At 51.6% G+C, this 19307-nt stretch overlaps 1 protein-coding gene across 2 annotated transcripts in view; it reads right to left on the bottom strand.

The window, feature by feature from the left end:
- CCDC40 (coiled-coil domain 40 molecular ruler complex subunit) overlaps positions 1 to 19307 on the bottom strand; it is an 808572-nt gene that overhangs the window by 209827 nt on the left and 579438 nt on the right. For both annotated transcript variants that reach the window (XM_078654053.1, XM_078654054.1), the window contains one exon: positions 2602 to 2693. In XM_078654053.1, coding sequence (XP_078510179.1) covers positions 2602 to 2693 — 92 coding nt within the window. The remainder of the gene's footprint in view (positions 1 to 2601; positions 2694 to 19307) is intronic.

The following is a 19307-nucleotide window of genomic DNA, read 5'->3' as shown; positions in this document are numbered from 1 at the left end:
AGCGGCAGACCCGATGCAGAGGTCTAGCCCGGGACCAGGGTTCAATTCCCCGCCTCGGCGGGTCTTGGGCTAAAAAATTCCACGGACCTGATAATTCTCGCCTCGGTGCCTATTCCAATCATGGAGTGCAACTCTGGGCAATAGCTTGCTTAATCTCCACAACGGCCCCCACAACGCTAAGGATGCCTGGCCTCCACCTTGGGGGTGCCCAGGAGTGGACACCTCACAGGGAAAGCCAGGATGGGTTCCACAGCGGTATTCGTACAAGCGCCTTGAGACCCTTGCGGGTGAGTAGTGCGCTATACAAGTATCAATTTACAATTTATTTTACTTTCCAGTCAAAGCAATGATTTTGGCACACACAAAGTGAGTTCCATTCCTTAGAAGCATTTTCACATTGCTGTAATGAGAAAATACTTGTCATCAATTAATCAAAAAGAAACTCATGATTATGAGCTCAACATATATTCCTTGAAATCCTTTTAGAATAGAAAGTCAGAAAGTATTACCTCCTTTGACTTTAGATTTTAGAGTCTTCTACCGCGGGCTCGTGGAATCCCCAGATGGTAAAATGTGAGCTGTCTCTCACACGGACCAGCTTGGGGCAATCTGAAGTACAATTTATGATTTGGGAAGTATTATGATTTTATTGAGGGTAGTTTATCAAGCTAAAGCGTCAGCTTTCACTAATCTAGTTTGAATACGGCATCCCATCTGTCCTGATAAAAAACAAAATTTGCCTTCTGTGAGATTAAATGGGGAGGGTGGGTCTGTCAAGCCCCCTTTGTTTTGGGCCCAGCTATGGTCTAACCCTCAAGACCTAAGCCTAATTGTTTCATCTGACGTTCCTTGGATGAGAAATACTGATTCTAACTGGAGACCTCAGTATACGCCATTCGTGGCAGCAAAGAGTATTATCAAGAGAGACCTTCAAGTATTTGACCTACTGGGAAAGGCTTCATCTCAACTGTTTTGAGAGAGCACCCTACACTAATGTGGGGTGTAATAATTTATTGGATTACAAGGTGGGAACGTTAAATGCAATCCATCCTTTGTCCTTAAGGAGGCTGTTTTAATGCTTAGGCTGGAGGGATCTCTCACTTGATCCTTAACAGCATGTTGGAATGCCAAAGGGCAGTTACAATTACCTGTAACCTGCAGGTGCGATGGTCCATCTCCTGAAGCAACTTTACATTTTTATCTATTTTGTCTGTAATACACCAAGTTGAGACGACAATGGCTGAGACCAGTCGAAGTGAAGTATGAAATAAGGACGGCCAGGGAAGTTCTGGTCTTGCTCTATAGCACACAAAGAGAAGACTGTACTCACTGTCACAAAGTTTACATGGAAGACATGGAAAGTTAGGATCAAGCAAGCATGATGCACCTCAAAATTTGTCATTTTTAGAGCTGGAAGAGGCTGTTAAAATACTATGGGACCATGTTAATTTTTTCCTATTAGTAGGCCTAATTAATTGTGTGGTGTTGGTTTGTAAAACTATGCATTTTATTCATGATGATTTTCTGTTGTCAGTATTTTAATATAAATAACCCAGTACAGCACTCTGCAGCCATCCACTACCCAGGAAACCGTCATGTCTGGAAATTCGTCTGAGTATCTAAACCTGAACTATTAGGTCATGTGCTTGCATATGGTCCACTGTCACCAAATCCTTGAGTCCCACACAGTCAGAACTCCGTTCAGCAGCTTCCACGTCCAACTTAGAGGGAAACCAGATGACATAGTGATTACCAGACGGCCACTACCCGTTCGTCTAAATAACACCGCAATGTGGACCCTCCATCTGCGTGTCCTGCCAGTCTGAATACATGACCTGATAGTTTCGGGTTTAGGTACTCAGACGAATTCCCAGACATGACTGTTTCCTGAGTAGTGGATGGATATCCCCTGCCCTGGTAATAAGTCGGACGACTATTGTCCTGAAGAGACCCCGAGATTTGATAGGGATCGAAACGTCGATATAAGTTTTCATCTGGTCATTTTGACCAATGATTGCAGCACATGCTGTATTAGGATATTCACATGTAGTCTCTTTGTAAAATACACAAACCAGTAAATCTGTATATATTGTTTCTTATGTGTATAGTTTTTGATCTATGTTTGTCACACTTGAGCAACGCGTCGTCTGCACTTATGTGATCTATTTTATTTATTACTTGTATATAAAAAAAATCTATGGGTGAATGAAAGTATATAAGAAAATAGATATATTACTACAGAAACCTTGTGTCAGTCTGTATATAGATTGATCTAATATTGGTTGTATCCATGTTCATATAATACAACAACAGAGTGTGTAGGTACCATCTGTTTGGGTTTGAGTAGGAATATTGAATGGTGGGCTTCCCCGGATTGATACTATAGGGTTGCCAGCACGTCTTTTGAAAAAGAGTCCCACAGTGGACACTGTCTTGAATATAAAGTACATTGACCCCAGTCCACATGGGCGGAGAAGGGGTTGTCCTTGTGAGAATATGTATATTGAAAAAGTCTGGAGCGAGCAGTTATCCTTCCTTCTGTTCCCTAGCTACCATCTCAGCCCTCAACTCTCCCTCTGGAGGAGTAGAACATGGACTCACTCTGCCTCCACAAGGCTGTTCAATATTCTCTCCTTTTCCTCCCGCAGGCTGTCCAGCTTCTCCTGCATCTGGATGGATTCCTTTTCGGCATCCTGTGCATAAGAAACAAGGAATACAGTGAGTTCCAGCTAACCTGACTGATGGAGTCAAGACTGGGAAAGTGCACAATCAGGTCTGGTACACAGCCAAAGTATATAATCCGCAATGAACAAAACATAAGAGCTAATCAACAGAATTCTTTCCACTCCTGGAGATAGGGCTGGGAGATAACAGGGGAAGGAGACTATGTGTACCAAAACTGCATGTAATAGCACTAAGATGTAAATGGAATAAGTGACTCCCTTTTTGAGATATCTTTTATGGTATTTGTCTCAAAACCCCTCAGTTCACAATACTTGGGAAAATACCAAACTACTTGGTAAAACCAGAACTTTTTATGAAGGAACTTAACAGTAAGATGGCAATGGCCGCACTCAACAAGGATCAACAAACACACCTTGATGGGGTGTTGAACAAAAAAGAGTGTCTGCTTCGATACTGGTTCATGCAACTGTCATGTGAGATACCAAATATTGCAAACTTCAGATTACTCTCAATACAAAAGAATATCCACGGGTCTAATGAGTCTAAAAAAGACCCTAGCATCAGCAAAGACCTAAGAACCTATGATCTATTTAGAAAAGAAAATCCTTAAAAAAGGACGGATTCCCATCACTCACCGAAGTGACATGCTTCATCATCTGGGAGCTCCTCCTGGTTGCAACTCTGTTATTACATCTTTGCAGTTATTATATCAAAACTGCACTTGCACTGTTTTTAATTTGGATATCAAGAGATAATGAATAAATCTTTTTCTCTTGCTACCCAATTTTATTTTCACTTTACACACTTACGCACTGCGCCCATCACTCACATTCATAATATTTCATCACATTTGTCGGATCTTAGGAAATCCTGGTAATACTAAAATTTTTTTGAAAACATCCGTGAGCTCCCCTCCTTTAATGAGAGTGTTGTAGCCCTTGGTTACACCTGGTTGCAACCAGGAGGAGATCCTAGATGATGAAGCATTTCACTTCGGTGAGTGATGGGAATCCATACTTTTTTAAGGATTTTCTTTTCTAAATAGATCATAGGTTCTTAGGTCTTTGCTCATGCTCGGGTCTGTTCAGACTCATTAGACCCGTGGATATTCTTTTGTATTGAGAGTTACTATTGGGGAATATATCCATGCTTGGTCTCTAAACGTTCCCTTAGACCCCCTATTACTTGTTGGTTGTTTTTGCCCTTCAGATTACATCACAGCGTACAGTTAAAGGGACTTGTATGACTTCCAGAATGGAGGCAAGCAGATTTAAAAGCACTTTGAACTGCCTGAAAATACAGTATGGGTAACAAGTGCCTTGATGATCTTCCTGAAGCATTCTTTGGATGACAAATATCCTGGGCAAATCCCAAGTATTCCTTGCATATATTAAACATAGAAACCCACTAACATCCAAGTCACGTAAGTGTATATTTTTGGACCATTAGGGATAGGACCTAGAAGGAGTGGAGCTTTAATGGCTAACATGGAAGTGAGACCATACTTGGGAAATATACAATGAATGACTTGTCAAGGCTCCAGTTCTGCACAAATTAAATCCCGTTTCTCGGATGCTGAGTGAATGCATGCACCTCACTCTCTAGTGGAGCCAAAGTTATAGAAACTATTAAAAAAAATCTTCCAGATCACTGTTTATTAATGCTGGTTTCATGTGATTCAATTTGGTGGGTCATGATTAAATCAAGATGGCAATGCCAACTAGAACAATCAAATCTTGCATCAGGCCCAGAAACTGGAAGGTTTGAGAGAGCAACTAGGTTGGAAAAAAATGAGTTCCATTACTCTGTGGCAACATTCAAGGATAAGTAGCTTTCAAATATGGGGTGTAGAATTATTTTGTCTAATTCGCGACACAGATGTTTGAAGCTTTGAAGCTGTAGGATCCCTGGTGCCATAAAGTACTGAAGCACAAATCATTACAAAGTATGAGGATATTACAGTCCCCGGAATTCACAGGCAACCAGCGCACATAACGCCCTTCCAGCAAGAAATACTAGTGAGTATCTGAATAGCAGTGTATTGCACTAAAAATAGGGCCCGCAATAGATTCAGGTGGGGGGGCCACCGGCCATCAGGGTGGCAGAGATCATCTCATCCACAACTCCATTCAAACTGCTGCCCACAAATTACAAGATTGCTGCCGGCCCAGCAGTGATCCCTGTCTTCTAAGGAGCCACCAACATGGTAGCTCTTGTGAATGTACTGTTTTGTTTTTCAGAAACATACTACCAAAGCAGAAGTCTGTTTCTGAAAAACAAAAAACAAAAAATTCTCTGTTCATGACAAGGTAAAGCCTGGCAGTAGCATTAAGAAAAGAAATGATAACTGACAGTCCACTCTAAATAAGGTCGCACTCTGATATCCTTCCTCTGACGGCATACGTTTTCCTACAGTGGAGGCAGCAGTGGGGCCACTGTCGTAAAATTGATTATCTGCTTGACTCAAAATAGAAAGGGTGGACTGAGGACTTTGCGGACAGGGTACTCCATCACTTCTTTGATGATGTACCATGTCTTCCAAACTAAATATGGCTCTTGGACTCCTTATAGTTGAAAAATGGGCATAAAGATGTGGATATCCAACAAGAGAAGAGCTATCCACTTTAGCAGTATGTTCAGACATCAAGAGTGAAAGAAAATACCAAGGTTTTTGCACCCAGGTCACGAGGAATGGACACACACAGCTGTTTAGTAGCAGCTCTCAGATAACATCAGAATTAGGAAACCCCCAATAATCAGTTTTTCTTGTATGAATTTGACTTCACCTCATTTTTCTCTATACAAGATGCCACGACAGCCAAGAAACCTGTTAGGGACTAGAAAACGTTTTCTTGGATTCTTCTGAACTAGACATGGATCTGGGTTTCACCAGTTTGCTAATACTATTGAAGGTAATGTCTCTGGATCAATATCTCCACACCGCCTAGCAAAAGTATTCTGAAAAAGGAGCAACAGTAATGACCTTGCTTGACTCCACGCATGACAGGACCCGCACCAGGCAGTATTTTCGATGCCATTGTTTCTGTTGTGTGCTGGATCAGCTTGAACAGCAATAATTAACAAGTATGAACAGAGCAGTCAAAAGGGCTTAATCTTGAGAAGTTAACAAATCTGCCCAGGAAAGCATGCTACTACATTGAACACTGTTGATTTGGCATGTTGTGAATGGCCAGGAATAGTGCCTGTCAACGCTGAAAAGAGGAGACATAAGAACTCCAAGAACGCAACACAAGTCATCTGTAAAGCCATGACTGCTGGAATGACCCCTGTGCAATCTGAGTTGTAATGGCAGCGGAGGAAAAGAGAGCCATAACTGACACCAGAGAAACCCTGGAGCACACAATTAACACACAGGCCATTCACCTGTACCCCTTAAGGGATCATGGCAATCTAAGAAACTCACAGAAGGGCCCCATTTGGTGATAATACCAGCTTAGGTAGCCACGGGAAGAGAAGGGTTGTTAGCCAGGGGAAGGGAAAGGTCATTAGCCAGTGGAAGGTAGGGGTCCGGGATACCAATGTAGAGACCCCCTAAATTTCAGTCATAATGTTATAATATTTTCTACCTATTGACAAATATCCTGAAAAGCTAGAAACTATCTCGCCTGTTTTTAATATTAACTGCTATTCTTATTTTGTGCACAACAATATGTTTTTGATTTTAATAAAACCTAAAAATGCATTCCTTGTGTGAATTCTTGAGTGTGCCTATTCATATGGAAAGAGGGTTTCAGGTCCATTAATTATTTCTGTGAGTCACACAGGACTGATCACTAACTACAGAGAGTCTAGAGAACCCTCTTTCAGGCCGTGTTCTGGAGAGAATCCCAGAAAACGTATCAGAGGTGAGAACCCACTACATTTCGGTACTTAGGGGTGTGGATCTATCACTCTGAGTTTGACATGCTAGAAGGGAAAATAATGATTGTGTCAATTGCAATGAGGGGTAATGTGTATTTTTGGAGGAAACTGTTGTTGCCCGTGATGGAAAAGATAGCCATGTTGAAAATGGTAGCCACTCTGAGATACTGTATTATTTCACATCCCTCAATCAAAAGGGGATGGAAGGGGAAGAAAGGCTATCTAGGGCAGCCCCCCACTCAACAATTCTGAAACAAAAAGCCCTATTCAGCCTGCATGCTATAAATCTCAGACTACGTAACTCAAGGGGCCATACCTCATATTGGCTCACCCAGCGGCTAGATTAAGCCAGTGCTTTGTTACAGGTCCGGGCACGCCTTAAGATAAACAAAAAGAGATGTGCACAGGATACATCACATAAAGAAAATATGTGTGAGAGCAAGGAAAGTACCTCACGGACGTGACACCCGAGGGGGTTCCCGGTATACAAATGACCGGTCTACCCACTTCTCATCATCGGTTACTTTCCTTGCTGGGAGGATGAAAAAAGTGCAAAAAGAATGTGCACAAAACAGAATAGAGAGACAGAGAGGTAGTGTACAAATACACTACCTGGTAGGACAGAGAAAAGTGTTCAAGAAAAAGTTAACAAGTACCTACACCCAACACCGACAAACATAAAATATATAATGGTGAGGTTTGGCTGGCTGAATCGATTTTTATTCTGATGCTGCCAAACTTCACCTTCTAAAAAATGGTTAAATTGATACCATTCATCGTTATCACTGGACCGACATGTTTCATTGCCTTGTCATTGGCAATTTCATCAGGGCAAATGGTTGGGTCTCTATTCTTAATCCTCCATTTTTCATATGGGAACCTTATGCTCGCAATTGCTGGATGTACCGTTGAGCATCAGAAGGACGGTGTGTCAAAAGATCACGAATCCGTCTTGGGGACTCCTAGATGTGAGTCACCGCTGCCGAGTCCCTCCGGCGCTTCCGACGTCTCACTGTTTTGTGCACATTCTTTTTGCACTTTTTTCATCCTCCCAGCAAGGAAAGTAACCGATGATGAGAAGTGGGTAGACCGGTCATTTGTATACCGGGAACCCCCTCGGGTGTCACGTCCGTGAGGTACTTTCCTTGCTCTCAAACATATTTTCTTTATGTGATGTATCCTGTGCACATCTCTTTTTGTATATCTTAAGGCGTGCCCGGACCTGTAACACAGCACTGGCTTAATCTAGCCGCTTGGTGAGCCAATATGAGGTATGGCCCCTTGAGTTACGTAGTCTGAGATTTATAGCATGCAGGCTGAATAGGGCTTTTTATTTCACATCCCTGCCAATTAATATCCCGCAGGGGTTCTTTTGAAAACCGAATGTCATGTTACTAGAATTGATATGGGCTTCAGAACAGGGCTGAATAAACACTAATTGCCATCTGGACAAGTTGGCCGCCAGGTGAGGAACTTCGGTCGGGAGCTCCCTGGCCAGGGATTTCCTTTTTAGCCCTGGTCCTCTGGAATCTACTCCCTTTGGACCTTTTTTTGCTGACTTGAGGTTCTTATGGACTGCAGCCATTCAGCTATCCAGTTCCCGCGACCCAGTTTGAGATCTTCCGATGAACCTTAAGTAGTGTGCTGACCGGGGAGCCTCGATCAACATGGCTGATGCCCAGTGGAGCTCTTTAGGCAGCTATTGAGGAGATTGGCTCTGGCTCTCCCCCCAGCCGTCACCTACCCAGCCAGACATTGGACATGGTTTGTCCTCATCTCTCTGCTGTGTTTTCCTCTCCTCCCCCACCTTCCGACGAGTTGCGAGGATCTGCGGGTGGCGGTGCCATTTCAGCGGCCGATAACCAGTGGGGTATGCCTGAGTGCCTCAGGAAGGGATCGGCTGGGGATCTCCTGTCCCGGCCGTCCCCCACCCTCCAGGTTTTGCTGCAGTTGCCTGTCCTCTTGCATGGCCTACCTAGCGACGACGGAGATGCATGAGTCTTGCTACTCCCGGCAGGGGTTCAGTGGCAGTGAGTACTGCGGCACTGCTGACCAGTGCCCCCGAGCTCGTTATGCTTCTTGAGTTTTGGAGAGACACGCCCTCCTGGTCCCCGCTGCTGCCTCCACCTCTCTGGGGCTGTTGCCTGGAGCCCGAATCTGACTTTCCCCTGTCTATGCGGCATTCTGAATGGTGATGCTGCTGCCCCTGGATCCCCGGGTGTGTGTACATCGACGATCCTTTTGTGATCGGCGGTGTCCTGTCCTCCTCCCTCATGTGGCTGCCTCCCCCATCCGACCCTGTGTGAAGCCTTTGAGTCTGCTGCGTTGTGGTTTTCGTGTTGGATTTTTGTGTGATCCGCCATTTTAGGTTGATGCTGTCAGTTCCCATGGCCTGGGTCCTCCATCTTGGCGGTTTACACCTATCCTCATTGTTGCTGGACTGCTCCTTGTTCGCCTGTCTTTTCTTTTCCTCAAGTCCCCCCCCCCCCCTTTGGTCTGCTACTCTCCTCCTATCTTATACTATCACCGATTCACTGGATGTTTATGATTGTTGGTCCCCAGCCGGTTTGTATGTCTTTTACTGTGACTATTTTGTAAGTACTTTCCCTCTTGCCAGTCTGCCTGACCCGATTATGCATTTCTTACCCCTTTTTACCATTCATAACTAACTTCCATGCCCCATTTGACGTGTGTCTTGGCTATGATATACGCTAATAACCCATGTTATTGTCTATTCACTGTTTCTCTCCTATGTTATACTTGGCTCCTGTAACTGATGTAATTTTTTAACTTGTAGCTCGCTGCTCCTCATGTAAAGCACTCTGATACCTCCGGGTCTAGCCAGCGCTATATAAAACGATGCAAATAAATAAATAAATAAAGTAAATAAAAATCAATGAGGGGGGCGTGGCCAGCAGCCGATGGAGAAGGACGCAGCCTAGCGAGGCTCCCGTCCCTCCGCCCGGCTATCCGTAAAATAATCCTGCCCAAGACTTGGGATCCCCGCTCCACCTGGGTGGATCCCGAGTACCACGTCTACACCTGCTCCGCTGGGACGGTCAGGCCGGTGGAACTGCTGCGGAGGCTGCCGCGGGCTGCGGGAGGACCGAGCCGCCGACGGCCAAGATGGCGGCTCCTGAGTAGCCGAGCGCCTCGGGACCTTGGAGGCCTCCTCGCTGGCGACCACCAGCACTGTGAGCGGCCGGCAGGCCCCGGCTAGACGGACCGGCGCGTCCTAGGGGTCGGCCGACCCCCGCCTGCGGAGCGGACTGGGGCGAGTGACGGGCCACGATGAAATCCGGCGAAACCCCCGCCCCCCCGCCCGGTGACGCCGAAATCCAAGCCTCGGCTTTGGGGCCTGTGGATCCACCGGAGGTAACCCCTCCGGGCGGGTGAGGAGACCCTGCAGTGCCTGTGACGGCGGGCGACGGAGGGACGAGGGGGACGCGTCGGCTCGGCTGCAGAGCCTGAGGGCGGGCGACGGAGCTCCGCCCCGGCGGGGAGCAAAACTCGAGGACCCGGCTGCGGGGCCTTTTCTGCAGATCTTGGCGGCGCCGCCCCCATTGCGGACCGTACCCTTGGGCTGAGTTACTGGGACCCGGCATGGAGTGAGGAGCCTGGCCGGAGCTCTGTCCGACCGCCGCGCCTACTGTGGTGCCCTAGGGGACGGCAGCCCAGCGGCGACCTCACCCTGCTGACCAGCTGCGACCGGGCTCCCCTGCCTACTCCGGGGAGCGGCGGGGACCTTGGCTACCTTACTGGGAGGTCGTTCTCCCCATCACCTGACCCTAGCTGGGAGGCACAACTCCCCCGAGTGCTGCGCCGAACACTGGGAGTCAGCCAACGACTACCTCCTACACTGGATCCTGGGCTTCCCCAGGGGTGGTCGCCGAGGCATTGCTTTTGGTGGGGGCCTACGACGATCGTCTCTGCAGGGCCCAGGGGCCCGCCTGACCTGCTGCCTGGACTACCGCGGCCACCCCGGAAAGAGTAAGTTTATCCTGGGAGAGCCCTGTTTCCTGCCCACCAGGGACCGGCCTTCTGTGGGGAACTTGATCGTGCCCTCTGCTGGGGCACTGACGTCGCAGTTGGAGGCCCGAGGGGACCACTTTCTCGACCCCAGACTGGGACGCGGGGGCCAATCCGAGATGGCAGAACCTCGCCCTCGCTGCCTGCCCCCTGGGATTTGGCTCAGCGACGCGGGTGCGACATGGGCAAGCCCAGAGGCCCTAAGGGGGATGGACCCCCGACTACGGACACGCCCGAGGACCCCGTGCAACCTGCGACGGACCTACAGCAAATGCAGGACAGGATCCTGGAGGCCATAGCCGCCACGAAAGACGCCCTGCACCACGATATAGCGCAAGTGTCGGAGGACTGGGACTCCTGCGAGCTGACCACGCGAAGCTGTCGGACAGGGTCAAGGAGGCAGAGACCACCCTGAAGGACCTGGTGCCGGCGCAGAAGTCGATGGATGGGAAACTCGCGGACGCGCTCGACCGGATTCAAGCACTGGAGAGGAGGGCTGAGGATGCTGAGAATCGCAGCCGGCGGAACAACGTGCGCCTCGTGGGCCTTCCGAAAAAAACAGAAGGGACGGACATGGTGAGCTACCTACAGGAATGGCTGCAATCCGTGGTGGCCCCGGAGGGACTATCCCCTTTCTTCACACTAGAGAGGGCGCACCGGGTGCTGTCGAGACCCCCGAAGCCGGGACTCCCAGCGCGCCAAGTGGTCATAAAACTGCTCCACTACAAAGACAGGGACTTGCTGTTGCAGCGGGCGAGGGAGATGGGCCCATTCCAGGTCGACAACAGCAAGGTGACACTGTTCCCGGACTACACATTCGAAACCCAAAGACAGCGCGCCTCTTTCCTTTCTCTGAAAAAGGAGCTCAGAGCGGAAGGTATACAGTACTCGCTGCTATTCCCGGCCAGACTCCGAGTAGTGGTGGACGAGAACACCCTGTTCTTCCCGACGTCTTCGGAGGCTTGGGCCTGGTGGGACACCTACAAAGCTGGCACGGATGGGGCCCGGTTTCGGGCCGAGGAGGAGCGCCAAGGACAATCACTTCGACGTTCTAGACGCCACAGAGGGCGCGGACGGGGCTTGAAGGGGCCGATGAATTTTCAAACGGCGGATGAACGTAAAGCGGCGCTGCAAGCGGTGAAAGAAGTATCGGGAACGGCGATGACCCACTCGGAGAAAGGAACGGGCTCGGAGGACCAGGGCACGGGCTCGGACTCTGATCTGTCTGAACTGGGAGGAGCCAGAGGCCCGAAGGTCACGCCACAGACATCGGGGGAAATCGTAGAGGGCTGAACCCCTTGACAAGGTACCGTGGGGCAGAGGGGGCTTGCTGCGATTTCTAACGCCCTTGGAGCAGAAGTTTATGGGACTGAAATGATATGGGACTTGCTGTGTGTGAATGGGCGGGGGGTCAGGAAACAGCACTTGGGCGACCCGGAAGCTTGTTTGCGCACCCCGAGGCCCATAAGGCCAACGTAGTGTTGACTGCGTATTAGCTGCTAAGTGAGCACGTTGCTCAACTGTTTGGATGGGAACGACTCTTTTGAAGTTAGATCCTATTCTGGGGGAGGGTGGGCCTGGAGAGGTTGGGGTGACTCTGGGGACGCTTTGGGGATGGGAAGTTAGGGGCTTCTTGGGGAGGGGTGGGGGCGGGGTCGAGTCAGTGATCAGGATGCTACACACCAGAGATTTTCTTTTTCTCCAACGGGACAATGGCTAATGTGGGGATGTTGAAATGTGTGTCCTGGAATGTGCGGGGATTACACACAATGGCGAAGAGACACAAGGTCCATTCATACCTGGTTCGTAGAGGGGTGCACATAGCGTTCCTACAGGAGACCCATTTAACCAAAAAAGAGGGTGTTGCGCTCCAGCGCAGGTGGAGAGGTCATTTGTTCTACACTGTGTATTCTGCGTTTGCTAGGGGAGTGCTCATTTGGGTTAGGGCGGGAATCCCCCTTCAGGTGACTAGGCATACGGTGGACCCAAATGGGAGATATGTGGCTGTTGAAGGGCTACTGAGAGGCCGACACATAGTGCTCTGTAGCATTTACGCACCGAACACGGAACAAGTGACATTCTTTACAGGTCTCTCCAGGGGGCTTGCCAGCTATTTTACAGGTCCGGTGCTGATGGGAGGGGACTACAATACTGTAGAGGATGTTACACTAGATAGATCGCACCCGCCACTCCACACCTCCCCTGAACACCGCCTGGCGAGATGCAGAACTGACTGGCAGAGCACATGGGCCCTGACTGACTGTTGGCGCTCACAGCACCCCACTGAGCGAGATTACTCATTCTAGTATACACGACCTCCACGTGCGCCTCGATTCCTTCCTATGCTCCCCCCCGGTGCTCGCCGCAGTGGCCCGAATGGAATATCTGGCACGTACATTATCCGACCACAACCCACTCCTCCTGACGCTGGACTGGGTGACTGAACCTCCTAAAGTCCCGACATGGCAGTTGCGGCCCGACACGCTGGATGATCCGCCATTCCGAGCTAAACTAGAGGAGCGGATTGCCCAGTATTTTGCGGAGAACGAGGGCACGGCTTCCTCCAGGGCTGTAGAGTGGGATGCATTTAAGATAGTGGTGAGGGGACACTGCATCGGGAAATATGCGAGAGTGCGCAAAACGCTGGTAGATGACTTAAACACGACTGAGCGCACTCTTCGAGAAGTAGAACTAAATTGACCGAATCATCCTGATTTGCAGGAGAAAATGAGTGGAGCGCGGGAAGCGGCAGCAGTGGAGATGGAACGCCTCCGTAGTTTCGATTATAAGGCATACCTGACGAGGACCCTAGCTGACGGGGACAAAACAGGGACACTCCTGGCCTGCTTGGCGAACCCCAATAGGAGCAACCAGCCGGTCTTGGCCTTGCGGGGCAGTGGGGCTCGCACCCTTACGGCACAATCAGAAATACTGGACTGTTTCAGGTCATACTATGAGAATTTATATAGAGCGGGGCTGAGTGATCATACTGAAGCATTGGACGCTTTTCTGAGCGACCTGCAGCTACCGCGCCTAGAGCAGGAACAAGCAGATGCTCTAGGGGGCCCAATCGCCCTGACTGAAATAAGGGGGGCAGTGAAACGAATGGCGCGTAATAAAACACCGGGGATTGACGGGTTGCCCATCGAGTTCTACGGGAGATACTTAGATCACCTAGCCCCGAGACTCCAAACGATATATAACGAGGCCAAGGAAGTAGGCAGACTCCCCCGATCGATGAGCGAAGCCATAATGGTCCCCTTGTTAAAGCCTCGTAGGGAGAGCACAGACCCGGCGTCCTACAGACCACTGTCTATGCTTACTACTGACTACAAAATACTGAGCACAGTGCTGGCCACCAGGCTACTCACTCATATGCAAGATCTGATCCACAAAGACCAATCTGGTTTTATTCCCACGAGGAACACTACACACAACATTCGCAGGCTGCTTAGATTGGTGGACGCTCCGCCATCTGAGGCGCGATCCCCCCTGGTATTGGCGATCGACATTGAAAAGGCCTTTGACAGCCTTGAATGGCGCTATCTGTACACGGTAATGCACAACTTCGGTCTAGGGGAGGGATACATACAATGGACGAAGGTGCTCTACTCCTCGGCGAGAGCGAGAGTAAGAGTAGGATCATTGGTGTCAGACCAATACGAGATACATCGAGGTACCAGACAGGGGTGTGCATTGTCCCCACTGCTGTTTGCGCTCGCGATGGAACCGCTTGCGGCTCAGGCTCGGAAGGGGACATGTTACGCCGGGCTGGCTCACGGGGGTGAACTCCATTTTATCTCCTTATACGCAGACGACCTCCTCCTCTTTCTGGACAACGCCGAAGAGGCGGTAGAGGGCACTGAGAGTCTACTGGAGCATTTCGGCAATATGTCGGGTCTGCGGGTGAACTGGTCGAAAACCTGTCTCTTCCCACTACGGAGGGGGGAGGAATGCCCTCCACTCCGCCAGAATCTGCGTGGGGAACCCCAATGCCTGAGCTACCTCGGAGTGCACATCTACCATGACCCGAAGGACCTCCTCGACGGTAACATAGGCCGCTGTATCCGCTCCCTGAGGAGTTGTATGTCCTTCTGGGCCACTCTGCCGCTCTCAACAGCAGGCCGAGTTGCTCTTTTGAAAATGGTCGCTCTGCCGCGTCTCCTATATTTCTTCCGATCCCTCCCGGTATGGATACCCGGCGCGGTTTTCAAACAGTTGAGGTCAGCGGGGTGTCCTTCTTATGGGGAGCGGGCAGGCGCAGAGTGGCTTTAACGACGTTGACCCGTCCTAAGGACGAGGGGGGCCTCGCGGTTCCGGACTTTGAGCTCTATTATTTAGCAGCTCAGTTACAATTCTTCACGCAGGAAGTAGCGAGAGTGTACCGCGGCCCGGAGCAGGGGAGGGAGTTCGGCACACCCCGTCATGTCCTAGCATATATCACTCTCCAGCAGAAACTGCTTCTGCGAGAGCTCTCCCTGGAGGAGCGGACCCTTCGCCAGTGCTGGAACAGATCGCAGAGGCGAATCGGAACTGGGCACCCGTATGCTCCGGAAATTCCACTGGGCATGGTGACGGCAATCCCGCATGGCGGCGATTGGTCGAGACTGCACCTTTGGGAAGAGGCGGGATTACAGATGGTAGGTGACCTCTACGAGGATGGGGAGCTGTCCCCATACCAGACTCTGCAAGAACGGTACGATCTCCCGAGGGGGGACTACTTACTGCATGCAGCGGTGGTGAGAGCCATACAGGCGCACTGGGGTGGGGGCCTGATAGAACCTGCTACATCACTAGCGTGCCAGTACACAATGATGGCGGCGGGAACGTATAAAGCTGTTACGTGCCTTTATCGCAGAATGCACACGGACGCCCTACTACCGCTCACGTCACTTAAAAACAAATGGGAAGGGGGGCGTGGCCAAGATGGCGTCGGAGTAAGACGCTTTTTCAGGTCCCTCCGGCGCCGATCCTAACATAGCGGCTTACTGCAGGGTCTCACTGGCGCAGATTGGCCCCAGACCAAGAGCGGAGGTCAGCGAAGTGACGCGGTGTGGTCCGGTTCCATCGGCGGAGCGCTGAGCCGCTCGTGGCTGTTGCTGGCACGGGGTGTCTGAGAGGCCTGGGGATCCCCGGGCTCGGGTGATCGGAGGGCCGGCCGGAAGCTCGGTGAGGAGCGGTGGAGGAGAGTGGCTCGTCCGGACCCACCCGAGGTCCGTTCCATACGCCGACTGCCTGAGACGGGGTCTGTGATCAGCGGAGGGCGGCGCAGCCTGTCGGGCTCCGGTGAGATTGGCTCTCCCTGCAGGAGGTGTGGAGAGGCCTGCGAGCAGCGGAGACGTGGATCCCGTAGTACCAGCCCGGAGGGGTGTTGACAGATCCGGACGCTGCAAGCTTCTGCGACGCGCTGTGTGGCCCGGACGCGATTGATGGTGATGCACCCTGCATTGGAGGGGGGAGTGGGAGTTAGCAGTGCCTACAGCCCGAGCTTGGTGCTGCACCCTGCATTGAGGAAGGAGTGAGGGTGAGAGGCGCCCGCAGCCCGGCTGGGTGGTCGCGGTTGGAACAGTCCTGGCCCCCTGCGGAGCCTGGAGTGCAGCGGTCCGCGCGGGCCCGGGGAGACTGAGCGACAGATTACTGTGCGTGGGCATCTGGAGGGCCTTGTGGGCCACGCGCCCCTACCGTGAGCCTAGATAGTGCGGGCCCCGACCACTGGTGGAGATCTGGAGCGGGGCTAGAGGAGAGGCTGGGAGTGCACGCCTGGTGGTTTGGAGGTGATCGGGACGAGGGCGGGACGACGCCATTTTGTCTGGCTTTCTTGGCCGTTTTGAACGCTTCGCGCCAGCACCTGGATAGCTGGTATCAGTGTTGCCCCACTGCACCCTTCCCTCTGGGACTTGCCATTGGAGGCTGGGGGACCCAACTTGCCTTTGAGTGTGGCTTGTGAGTGCTGCCCGGCATCATGTCTAACCAAGCTCGCAAGGGACGTGTGGTGAAGGACGGAGCGTCTAAATCTTCGCAGCAGCCGGCCTCCCCGGGTCCCAGTGGCTCGCCAAGAGTGTCTGATGATGAAGCCCCGGCTACCAAGGCTTTTATGTCCGAACTTTTTGCTTCTATCAAAGAAGATATCTCTGAGCTGCGGGCGCAGCTAGCATCTGACCTCCGGGAAGTACGGCGGGATGTCGACGGGATTGGCGAGAGAGTCGCGACTCTGGAGGACCATGACTTAAGCACGGCCAATGATGTCCATTTGCTCCAACAGGATGTTCTCCGCCTCACGGAACAAAATTTGGACTTGCAGGCGCACGCGGAAGACCTTGAAAACCGTTCCCGCCGGAACAACATCCGCATTAAGGCGGTGCCGTGGGATGGCGAGGCGGGAGACCTGCGAGGCTACGTACAGGGACTGTTCCTGCAGGTCCTGGACGAAGAGGAAGTGAAGGACGTCCAAATGGATAGAGTCCATCGTGTTGGTTTGCCCAGGAGAGGGGGGGGGGGCGCCCCCGGACATCCTTGTCTGTGTCCATGATTTCCAGGTAAAGGAGCGCATCCTTCGTAAAGCCAGAGCTATCACATCCTTGCAGTTTAGGGGCCATCACCCTCAGCTCTTCCAGGACTTGGCGGCCTCTACGCTTCAGAAAAGGCGGGATTTTCGCCCGGTGACTGCCTTTCTGAGGGAAAGTAACATTGCATATTCTTGGGGTCACCCCTTCAGGATCATCTTCCGGTGGCAGAATCGACTGGTGCAGCTGCGCTCCCTTCAGGAGGCGAAGGATCTCTTGGGTCTGCCTGACACTACACCGTCCCAGGGGGCGGCTGCATCCACATCTCGGCGGCGCCGCCGCTCATCATCCTGGCACAGAGTGGGGTCCTCCCCAGATCGGGGACGTCCGGACCGCAATTCCAGTCTGCTAGAAAGGGGGAATGCAGTGGCCTCGGTTGCCTCAGCGACGCAGCCGGACTCGCAGGCCAGCTCGGGTGCGGCGTGACAGTGCATTGTGTGAGGAGGATCGGCGCTGGAGGGGGCGTTGGCCCCCTGGTCTGGGAGAATGGAGGTACTTTTGGTGGAGACTCCCCGGATCGTGACCTTGGGAGAAACCGAGTTGGTCTCCCTATTCTGTCCCTGGAGCGGTCGGATCTCCGTGAACTTTGGACTGATGAGTATTATCATTCTTCTTGTTCTGGGTTTTTGGTATTCTTGTATGTTGTTATTCCCTTGTGTGGGGGGGAGTTGGGGTGGGGTGGATTGGTGGTGGGGTATGCCTGATGGGTGCGTGACATGTTACCTCCTCTTGCAGAGTTACTCCTTGGCTTCTGAGCTGTTGCCTCCTCTTGGGCTCGGCGGAGGTTCTGGTTCTGTATTTACTGTGGGGTTCCTTGGCGTGGATCCCTTGGAGCTGAAGGGGGGGTTGAGGGATGGTTTGCAGGGGGGGTTGTCGATTTGGCCCTTGAAGATGCTGTTTCTGCTCAATTGCCTCTGTCATGATGTGTTTGTTCGCTGGTGGAGGGTGGGCCCAGGTTCGTCAGTCGCCTTCCAATGGGATTTCATGGGCGGACCCTCGGCTGGGCCTCTATCCTGGGGGGGTTCTGGGTGTGGGTGGAGCTCCGGGCACGATGGTTTCAGAGGGCTTGGGGGTTCCTTTTTACAATGCCTGTTAGTATAGGAACTTGGAACGTTAAGGGTCTCAACTCGCCCCAGAAGCGGCAGAAAGTGTGGAAGTATGTGCTGGATCACCAGCTGGATGTTGTGGGGCTTCAGGAGACGCATTTGGCACGCAGGGACGAGCTGCGCCTCAAGCATAAGGCGTATCCCCTTATATATAGGTCCTCTGCATCAACGAAACATAGGGGGGTGGCCCTTCTCTTTCGAGCTGCATTGCACTTCCAGCCCATGGAGGTGCGTACTGATAGGGATGGCCGGTGGCTGATGGTGAAAGGGCTTGTTCAAGGGCAGCTATGTTCATTTGTAGTGGTGTACCTTCCAAATGCCGGTCAGAATAAGTTTCTCCAAGAATTGTTGCAGAAGGTGGGGGACTTCGCTGATGGCCACTTGTTCCTCCTGGGGGACTTCAACTTGGTGTGGGACAAGACGGTGGATAGCTCGGGCCTCATAGGACTGGAGCGGGGGTCTTCTCAGACTCTTCGCGGCAGACGGTGGGGGAGCTGGGACTGATTGATGGCTGGCGCTTTTATCACCCCTCTGCCAGGGATTACACTTACTTCTCTCACGTACATCACTCCTACTCACGCCTGGACCACATTTTTCTTAGTCAGGCCCTTAGGGGAGATGTCCTAGACTCCGCCATCCTTCCGCTTTCGGTGTCGGACCACAGCTTGTTGGTGCTTAGCCTCCGTTGGTCATCGGCTGGGGGTGGGCAGAGAAAATGGTACTTCCCGGCTTCGGTGATCCGGGATGATGCTTCCAACAAAGCCCTGCGGATAGCCATTAGGGAATTTTTTGAGCTTAATCCTGCATCTGACACATCGGTCGCTAACACTTGGGATGCCTTTAAGGCCTCCATTCGGGGCACGTGCTTGGGCCTCAATGCACGTCTAAATAAGGAGCGGCGTAAGGACCGGGAGGCTCTGGAAGAGGAGGTGTCCCGCCTCGAACGGGCTCACAAGCTTAATCCCTCGAGGATAACCCTCCGACCGTTGACTGCGGTGCGAGGGAAGCTGCGAGCTCATTATAATAACAGGGCTGAGCTGAC

The sequence above is a fragment of the Lissotriton helveticus genome, chromosome 7 (assembly GCF_964261635.1).
Source record: "Lissotriton helveticus chromosome 7, aLisHel1.1, whole genome shotgun sequence".
In the NCBI taxonomy this organism is placed as follows: Eukaryota; Metazoa; Chordata; class Amphibia; order Caudata; family Salamandridae; genus Lissotriton; species Lissotriton helveticus.
Note: the sequence above shows the minus strand (reverse complement) of the source record. Positions and strands in the feature narration are given on the sequence as shown.